The sequence below is a fragment of the Amyelois transitella genome, chromosome 26 (assembly GCF_032362555.1).
Source record: "Amyelois transitella isolate CPQ chromosome 26, ilAmyTran1.1, whole genome shotgun sequence".
In the NCBI taxonomy this organism is placed as follows: Eukaryota; Metazoa; Arthropoda; class Insecta; order Lepidoptera; family Pyralidae; genus Amyelois; species Amyelois transitella.
The window spans coordinates 6,950,334-6,960,135 of record NC_083529.1 but is presented as its reverse complement, the minus strand read 5'-3'; the positions used below and the strand labels follow the sequence as shown (position 1 = coordinate 6,960,135).

Sequence of the window (9,802 nt, the reverse complement as noted above, 5' to 3'; positions counted from 1 at the left end):
CTTAGTCGCCTTTTACGACATCCATGGGGAAAGAAATGGAGTAGTCGTATTCTTTTTCCAATTGGTGCCGGCAACTAGACGGTTCATGCGGCGACAGTTTGCAAATAGTAATACCATGATTTTGTGCTATACTTTTTTTCATATACACATTTTATCCCGTCACTATCCACAACGGGGTAGACAGAGGTAACAATCGCTGTAAACACTGAAAAGCCACGTTCAGCTGTATGGATTAATGACGGAATTGAGATTCAAATACTAACATATAATATATAAAATATACTAACTGCTAGCCCATAGCTCACAAGAGAAATACCATTTCCCTTGATTGTCTGTTACACTTTATTGTAACAATTACAATTTGTAAAGTACAATAGGCGGACTTAATGTTAATAGCATTATCTAACAGTCTACCATTGGGTTAAGCAGATAAACTTTGTGTGTTTTAATACAATACATGATTGTGAATTTGCTGTAATTTATTGTGGTGCAATAGAGTTGATTTGTATTTGTAAATTGACGTCTGATGAAAATGATGCAGTGTAGTTTGTTCCGCCGCTAGATTTAAGTGATGTGACGTCAATAAGTGATACCTTGTATCCAATTTTGAAAATAACTCTATTCTATTCTAGTTATTGTATTTTATTGTATATTTAAAAAATAAAGAAAAAACCAAATATTGTCTTAATGATATTTTATTGACTTTATCTAAATACAACGTAAACTGAATAATATAACATTGATATTAAGTTGTTGCGTGATTCCCGACCTCACAAACAAACGTCTTATTACCTGAAATTATAAAAAGATTTCTTAAATACACACATACATATATACATATAATCACGTCTATATCCCTTGCGGGGTAGACAGAGCCAACAGCCTTAAAAAGACTGATAGGCCACGTTCAGCTGTTTGGCTTAATGATAGAATTGAGATTCAAATAGTGACAAGTTACTAGTCTGTCGCCTAAAAGAAGAATCCCAAGTTCATAAGCCTATCCCTTAGTCGCCTTTTACGACATCCATGGGAAAGATATGGAGTGGTCCTATTCTTTTTTGTATTGGTGGTTAAAAATAGTAAATATTAATCTTACCTTTGTGCGTAGCGACGTGGAGTCTCAAATTTCTTATACTATCGCATTGCTCTTGACATAAGCGACATTTGTAATGGTAGCCGACCACCTGAAAATTAAATGTACGGTCTTTGAATCAACATCTTTTAATACACATTATATCAAACTAGTTGTGCCCGCGACTTCGTCCGCGTGGAATAGTTATTTTGGGCATCATTGAAGCCCGCCCTCAAGGAGGAATAATTTTCCCCGTTTTTTTTCTTCATTCTCTAATACTTTTCATCGAAAAACTATACACCTTATGGGATTTGCGAAAACCCTGCATTCTTTTGTAGGTTATGCTAAATTAGCACGCGCGGATGGCGCTAAATTCACGCGGGCGAAGCTGCGGGTAAAAGCTAGAGATATTATGTTTGTATAATAAAAAAGGCAACTCACCTGAGCCAGTAATTTTGAGAATTCCTTCTTGTACATCTTCACATCATCGCTGGAGTGGGAGCGGACGTGGGTCAACAAATTATACAGACTCACGAATGTCCGACTGCACACTGGACAAACTACTGCCACTGTTGGACAAACACTAAGTCAGAGAAAAAGTTAAATAACTTTTTGGGGGCAGAAGTGGGATAGAATAGAATAGATTTATTTTCAAAATTGGATACAAGGTATCACTTATTGACGTCACATCACGTAAATCTAATTATAACTATTACCGCTTCCAAAGCGCATGTGTAGAAGAAGCGGCGGAACAAACTACACTGCAGCGTTTTTTCATCGGACGTCAATTTACAAATATAGATCTCTTAAATCTAAATCGTGGACGAATGCACATTGTCTACATTAAAAAACATGAATGAATGTAGAACTAATTATGTCAATACGAATATTTAGTCAAATAAAATAAAAATAAAGATAAAATAAAATATGTACATACTGTACAAATTATGTCAAGATCGCATCGCAAGGATCGCACTCGAGTCTTATACAGACATCCGACTATACCCAGGACAAACCCCTGACACTGTTCGATATACAGTCAATCGATCAATCAGTGAGTAGGACTAAGTAATAGATAGTATTTTAAGTTCTTGGTGGCAGAAGTGGGATCACATTTGTATAAATAACCTTTTTCTCATAAAGGATACTACATATATACTACATAATAGAAAAGGGTATGTTGAGATGGTTCAGTCATGTGGAGAGAATGAATGAAAACAGGTTGACTAAGCAGATATACAATACTCCGACCTTTTCCTCCACACTCTCCTTGTATATCTTGTATGTATGATACTACATATTTCCACTTGCCGCCAACGCGGGCTTATTCTAGTAATATTAGAAACTTCTACACACATTGTATTGGTGCCGTGTGGTTCCCGGCACCAATACAAAAAAGAATAGGACCACTCCATCTATTTCCCATGGATGTCGTAAAAGGCGAGTAAGGGATAGGCTTACAAACTTGGGATTCTTTTTTAGGCGACAGGCTAGCAACCTGTCACTATATGAATCTCAATTCTATCATTAAGCCAAATAGCTGAGCGTGGCCTTTCGGTCTTTTCAAGACTGTTGGCTCTGTCTACCCCGTAAGAGATATAGACGTGATGATATGTATGTATGTCTACACACATAACAAAAATGTCAACAACGGAGATCTAGTTCTAAAAACTCACAGTTATTTTCCTTCCGAGACACATTGCGGTACGACAGCTGATAGCAGGCTGCGCACATCCCGCAACACGACACCTCGCGGAGATACTTCCGCGGGCTTTCCTCGCCGTCTTTGTCTTCCGAGCTGAAATTAAGATGAGAGAATACATTATTGGTTCACATTAAGAATACTTTCACCAACCATTGATTTATTAAAAAAAAAAAGATAATAATAGCAGGCTTACAATCTTGGGATTCTTTTTTAGGCGACGGGCTAGCAACATGTCACTATTTGAATCTCAATTCTATCATTAAGCCAAATAGCTGAACGTGGCCGATCAGTCTTTTCAAGACTATTGGCTCTGTCTATCCCACAAGGGATATAGACGTGACCATATGTATGTATAACAATACATTTTATGCATACATACAATCACGTCTTTAACGCTTGTGGGGTAGATAGAGCCAACAGTCTTGAAAAGACTGATAGGCTACGTTCAGCTATTGGGCATAAAATTGAGATTCAAATAGTGACAGGTTGCTAGCCCATCGCCTAAAAAAGAATCCCATATTTGTAAGCCTATCCCTTAGTCGCCTTGTACGACATCCATGGGAAAGAGATAGAGTGGTCCTATTCTTTTTTGTACTGGCGCCGAGAACCACACGGCCTTGATCAAATCGGAGACGTTTTAGCAAAATGTCTGGTCAAGAGTACCCGAAACCGACGAGTTTGCATGAGGAGACTCACAAATGTGGTTGAAGCGAAAGAAATGCAGGGATCGTGGCAAGTGGAAGGATGTGGTCTCTGCCTACCGCTATGGGAAAGAAGCGTGATTTATATATATATGTGTGTGTGTGTGTGTGTGTGTGAGTAACCGATGTTCTTACAGTGAGGGCAGATCAACAAATTAATCAACTTCTATACCTGTTGTTCTGTATAGTCATAGCATAAGAAGCTGACAGATGTTCATTAGTTTTGTAGACCACCAATGTGTCTTCATTCTTGTAGGTTTCCTTTGTCAATATGACCTGCAATTGACACAATAAAATTTATTAACAGAGGCATATAGACTGTTCTTTAAGATATTTAAAAATTACACAGCACATTGTCACAGAAATACAATTTATTTTTCCTATATTTGACATGGTTTACATTTAAACAAATTGTATAGTATGTAGGACATATCTTATTTTATCTACATAATATATCTATTTGACATAATATTCTTATTGAAATCATTATACATACATAAAATCACGCCTCTTTCCAGGAGGGGTAGGCAGAGACTACCTCTTTCCACTTGCCACAATCTCTGCATACTTCCTATTATAATTATAAATTCATTATTTTTATAATAATTCACATTTTTCGATGTAGACAATGTGCTTTCATCCACAATTAGATTTAAGAGATCAATATTTGTAAATTAACGTCCAGTGAAAATGCTGCAGTGTAGTTTGGTCCTGCTGCTTTATGTAGACATGCGCTTCGGAAGCAGTAGTTGATAAAATTAGATTTAAGTGATGTGATGTCAATAAGTGATACCTTGTATCCAATTTTGAAAATAAATCTATTCTATTCTCTTCTACTCACCTCATCTACATGGCGATATTTCTTAGGCTTTCTGGATGTAGCATCGACATTCAGGACTGTCCTCTCGGAGAATTTGGGCAGTATGCTTTGGAAATTCTGAGATTTCTTGGCTCCGTTCTCATTTTCCACGCATGTTTTAGTCCACACCGCAATCTCGTACTTTCCTGAAGAAATTATTTTTTTTTGTTAAGAAAACCTTTGGTAGCTCATGGCTCAAACGGTTAACGGCCTCCGTGGCGTAGCGGTAATATGCTTATCTGTGTGTGGGTTCGAATCCCGGTCAGGGCATGATGAGAAACAAACTTCCTCTGATTGTCCTGGGTCTTGGATGTTTATCTAAATACATATACATAAACACATAATAATGTCTTTATCCCTATCTTGGTAGACAGAGTCAACTGTCTCGAAAGGGCTGAGAGCCACAATCATCTATGGCTTTTTGATGGAATTAAGATTCAATTGTTGACAGGTTGCCTGCCCATCGCCTTAAAGATGAATCACAAGGTTGTAAGCCTATCCCTTAGTTGCTAAAATGTCAACCAATCACAGTGAAGTGGAACAAGAATATGATGCCCTCAACTAGTAGTAGTGAAATGTCTAAATCGTGCAATAAGTATTTCTACAGTTGCAACCTCCCTAGGCGTTGCAACTAGCAAATTCAAATTCAAAATTTTTATTCATTATTATAGGATCGTATAATAATTGTCAAATCTTTTGGTTTCACAACATTGGTACATTGGTTGACGTCAAATAATTTACTTAAAACTAAGTTTACTACCGCTCCCAAGGTGTTAGTGCAGAAGAAGTGGTAACAAAATGCACTGCAGCATTTTTTTCAACAACATCAACTTCACTAGCGTAGAAGAACTTCTCTGTGGTGGCAGCTGAGCGCTAACTTTTGTTACCGTTACAACCTCCTTCAAGTCATTGGAAACATTGTGTGTTAAATCTTTATTAGGTAGATAGAGTCGTACTATTATTTAATTTGTACTGTAGTGCCGAGAACCACAGAACACTTCAGAATAGTAAACATTAATTCAATATTTACAAAAACTAAAGAACTCATGTTACATCTTATGTAACATCTTAACTACTTACCAGTGTCTTTGTTCAGAACTTTTCTCAACACGACCATCCTCGAAGATCCTTTAGTCACGCCTTTCTCAGGCTTTAAAACCTTGTCAGCGTGCTTCAAATGTGAAATGCAGGCATCATTCCAAGACTTCAACTTTTTTTTATCAATAGCATTCCGAATGATCGCTCTTACTGGCAAACATAGAGGATCATCATAGTCCGGAATACCAATAGTCATTTTCCTACGAGTGTGCAGTGGAACAGTGCTAGGTATAACCTTTTTTGTTTGCCGATACTGTACTTTTTGCGATGGAAGTGATGTGCTGGTCTTAGGCACAGCAGGTTTCGGCATCATTGGATTATACTTTTTCTTCTTATTCCGGTTAGGAGGCGGAAGCACAATATTTTCACGGGGGTCGTAATCGGAATCATCCTCTTCGATTTTACGTTTTTTCTTCTTTGAAACCGGTTGTCTTTCCACTAGCAATGGGGTTTGCGGTGTTACGGTTTCCACCAACTGTTTCTGGGTTAATGATACATTTTGAACGCACTGTTGTACGATATCAGCATCTTCATCTAAATATTCTATTTCTTCCTCGGACATGTTTCGTTTAAATTAAATATTAATCAAGCGTAGCGTACAACAAAAATAAAACAGATTTGAATTGAATTGTCACAAATTACAATATCGGGAAAATAGGCTCTATGACAATTTGTAAGCAAGATTTTTATGTCTGACGTTGACAGTTGCTTAGTTTCCCATTTGGGTAGACAGAGACTATGGATTTCCACCATTTTTAATTTTTATTGACTAAGAATAGGGAAGTGATGTCTCAATTAAATTCGTCGTTGTCAAAAATTTAATTTGAATTTATTTCCGATTTCTGATCACAGTACCAGGACGACGCTGCAAAGCTATCTTAATATATGATTTTGAGTGGAAATAAAGCAAAACGAATTTCCCAGATTTTTTTATTTTAGCACTCTATCATTTTTAGAAACGCGAGTACAAATACATAGTATATTAAATACAATTAAAAAAATCATTACTGTCTTTTAAATTTTTTTTCTAGTTATACCTACTTACACTGCTCATTTTAATAGTATTTTCATTTCACATAAAACCGTTATAGCCAAACTCATACATAATAGATTATTACAATTAATTCTTTATAATTACCAACTAAATAAATTCTATATAAGGTACCTGTGTCGAATATGGCCAGCCGAAAAATATGGCCACATCCTAATATTACAAATACGAAACATAGTTAGAATCTGATCGTTGCGCGCCATGTTGGTGGCCCAAGGTCGTATTTGAACGGCGCACCCGCAGGGCGCCCCACCCTCTCCACAGTCGCTCAACGGGCATCACAGTGGAAAGGTGCATCGCTGCTCTTAAAAATCGCAAGTAAGTTTTTTGCTATATTTCTTTAGTTTTTCGATTTAGTGCATATTTATTCACGTTGTCAGGTGGCACAGTTATCGTATTTCGATATTTTCTTTGTCATTTATGAAAGTATCCATGTGTTTTTGGTCAGAGTGAGGTTAAGCATAAAAATCCTATGACTGAAAATATATCCAGCAACTGGCCATATTGCATGTATGATTTTTTTCATTCTTAGTAACATTTTCTTTTTTAGATATGCCGCGATACAAAAGTAAAGGTATTCGGAGTAATTGGTCAGAAGATGACATGAAACGAGCAATTGCCGCTGTCAAACGTGGTGTGAAGATATACACGGCTGCCAAAAACTATAACATCCCAAGGCGCACGTTAAGACGTTATTTATTAGAGAAAAAGACTACGAAGTCTACTTTAGGCAGAAAGCCGCTTTTAAACGAAGCACAAGAGAGAGATTTGGCTTCCCGTATTATCCGTTTATGCCATGTGGGGTATCCGCTAACACAACGGGTACTACGCACTTGTGTCAAGACGTTTTGCATTCAAAACAATGTTTCAGTATCGAGTCGAGGCTTAATGGTTGGACGAGATTGGCTAAGAGGTTTTCTAAATCGACATAAAAATATCAGTAGAAGAAAATCTCAAAATCTGAACCCGGCACGCGCCGCAAAGCTGAATAAAGTCGTAGTTGCTGACTATTTTGCCAAATTAAAAAAGACTATGGAAGAAAACGACGTTTTGAATAAACCTGAGAGAATTTTCAATGTCGATGAGAAAGGCTGTCAGCTTAATTTACATAAAGCACCACAAGTTTTAGCGGAACGTGGAACAAAAAGAGTACACCTAGTGGCGCCGGAACATGGTGAAAATGTGACTGTAGTCTCATGTGGCAGCGCTTTAGGCCACGCTATCCCCCCAATGATTTTGTTCAAGGGCAAAAGAATGAAACCTGAATGGATTGATTCTTTACCTACAGGGTCAATAGCTCAAATGACTCCCAAAGGCAGTATGAATACTGAAACGTTCGTGAACTGGTTACACCACTTCGCCAAATTTAAACTATCAGGACCTTGTGTTCTTATCTTTGACGGTGCTAAATGCCATCTGGACTATACCATAGTTGAAGTTGCAGAGAAATTCAATATAAAACTTTTCTGTCTTCCCAGCAACACAACACATGAGCTGCAGCCGATGGACAAATCGGTTTTTCATTCGTATGAGTATTATTGGGATGAGGAGGTTCTGAGGTACTGGTCTATCAACCAGGATCGTAAAATAACGAAACAAAGATTTGGAATTATATTTTCAAAGGTGTGGGACAAGGCTGCAACGCCGGCAAATATCAGAGCTGGTTTCGAGGCTACTGGGATTTTTCCATTTGATCCGCAAAAGATTCCCGAAGAAGCGTATGCTCCAAGTATCCCAACATACGATCCCACAATAACTGAATCTAATACTGGACAAAACGAAAATGAAGATCCTAATGATATTACTGATTCAAGTGTTGACAGTGAAAGTATTTTAGCTTGTTCTCATCCTAATTTGAACATCAGCGGTGATCGTTACACTCCAGTTCAAAGTGGTCCCTCTGGCACCAATGCTAAATCACCAGTACATGCCTTGTCACAAGACAATAATAACATAGCTACTGCACCTTCTTCACCTTCGAGAAATGATCAACTTAAGCTCGGTGAAAATATTCGTACTGAAGGTGACGATAGCGACGATGACGTCCCATTAGCAAGCTTGAAACAGAACAGCCAGAACATAGAAGCTGTAAAGGCAGTTTCGGATTTACTTAATGAATCATATGAATCTTTCAGTGCTATGTTAAAAACTCCGGTAAAGACAACATCTAGCCCAAAGACTGCTCCGAGGGCAAAAGCCATTAATAGTCTGGCTCAAGAACTAACGAAAGCAACTTTTGTACAAAAAAAATTGCCAGGTCCGTCCGGAGCAGCTTCTCAGAAAAGAAACACTTTGCCAGGGTCATCGAATAAAACTTCAAAAAAGAAGAAAAGTACATCAAAGTCATCCTCAGCTGCCTCTCAAAAAAAGAATGATATTCCTGGACCATCCAACATTACTTTACCAAAAAGAAAACAAGATCCTTCAAAAAGGAATAGAGCCTCATCAAACAAGATTCCTTCAAAACCGAAAAGTGGTAAAGGAAAAGCTAGAAAACTTGGTGAGTCTTGGTATTGCTTCGTTTGTGATCAAGATAGAGTTGCTGACATGCGATCTTGTTTTAAATGTGGTTCCTATGTCTATGAAGAGTGCGTTGGTTTGTCTGCCGAAGACACAGAAAATTTTATATGTCCCCAATGTTATGATGATTAAAAACAAGATACTCAAGTATCTTTATTGATCGTTCAAGTATCTTTTGTGCATTGTCTAATGCACATGCATGTTGACTCTAGATTTAAGTTATCACTCTTTTGAATTTATGTGATTTGAAGTTAATGTCTCACAGATTTAGTCTTCTATTGTTATTGTTATTGACAATTAAGTTGATCTCAGAGCAAGCCAATTTATCTAATTAATAAGACAAGTAATTCTTAAGTGTTTTGTTTTAATTTTTGTGAACTGAAGTCAGAGACTGATGTTAGAATAAGTTTAGATAGGTATTAAATGGATCTCAGGCTGAGCCAATACATTTAGCACAGAAATTTAAATATTGTTGTTTTTCGCTAGATTTGACTTAAAATATTTTATAGAGAGTACTCGTACCTATACGATTTTTGATTATTAAACGTAAGATAATACATATCTGGACTGGTTTAATAAAAATACTTGAAATTTACAAATTATTTTATTTTATTTCATAACAAAATTATCCATACTGTAAATATGGCCACACCGTGGGCATATTTACATACACGGTCGGAAATATGGCCAATTTACCCCTTTTAAAAAAAATGAATATTATATAGAAATGATCAATAATTTAGCAATTTTTTTTCTATGTTATGAAAGCTAAATAGATAAGGTTTTTAGGAAAATA

The 9,802-nt window shown here is 36.9% G+C and overlaps 2 protein-coding genes across 3 annotated transcripts; one reads left to right on the top strand and one right to left on the bottom strand.

Moving 5' to 3' along the window:
• Nucleotides 1–688: 688 nt before the first annotated feature.
• Nucleotides 689–6,078, bottom strand: LOC106138219 (myoneurin). 2 transcript variants are annotated; one of them, XM_013339315.2, is made up of 7 exons: nt 5,418–6,078; nt 4,320–4,483; nt 3,651–3,754; nt 2,749–2,870; nt 1,514–1,641; nt 1,097–1,184; nt 689–792 (listed from the first exon to the last, which is right to left on the bottom strand). In XM_013339315.2, exons 1-7 carry the CDS (start codon nt 5,995–5,997, stop codon nt 746–748), a joined length of 1,233 nt encoding a protein of 410 aa, XP_013194769.1. In that variant the 5' UTR covers nt 5,998–6,078; the 3' UTR covers nt 689–745. The 2 variants fall into 2 exon arrangements, with proteins under 2 accessions (XP_013194769.1, XP_060807784.1); XM_060951801.1 differs by having other exon boundaries at nt 2,749–2,873; nt 3,657–3,754.
• A 683-nt stretch (nt 6,079–6,761) lies between these two features.
• On the top strand, nt 6,762–9,566 carry LOC106143167 (uncharacterized). Its single transcript, XM_013345185.2, has 2 exons — nt 6,762–6,804; nt 7,037–9,566. Exon 2 carries the CDS (start codon nt 7,039–7,041, stop codon nt 9,136–9,138), a length of 2,100 nt encoding a protein of 699 aa, XP_013200639.2. The 5' UTR covers nt 6,762–6,804; nt 7,037–7,038; the 3' UTR covers nt 9,139–9,566.
• Nucleotides 9,567–9,802: the final 236 nt, after the last annotated feature.

Coding starts and splice junctions, on each gene's coding strand:
- LOC106138219 (XM_013339315.2), bottom strand. CDS start 5,997: ATGTCCGAGGAAGAAATAGAATATTTAGATGAAGATGCTGATATCGTA. Junction 4,484..5,417: donor AGTTCTGAACAAAGACACTG/GTAAGTAGTTAA, acceptor TAATTTCTTCAG/GAAAGTACGAGATTGCGGTG. Junction 1,642..2,748: donor GTCTCGGAAGGAAAATAACT/GTGAGTTTTTAG, acceptor TTTGTCCAACAG/TGGCAGTAGTTTGTCCAGTG.
- LOC106143167 (XM_013345185.2), top strand. CDS start 7,039: ATGCCGCGATACAAAAGTAAAGGTATTCGGAGTAATTGGTCAGAAGAT.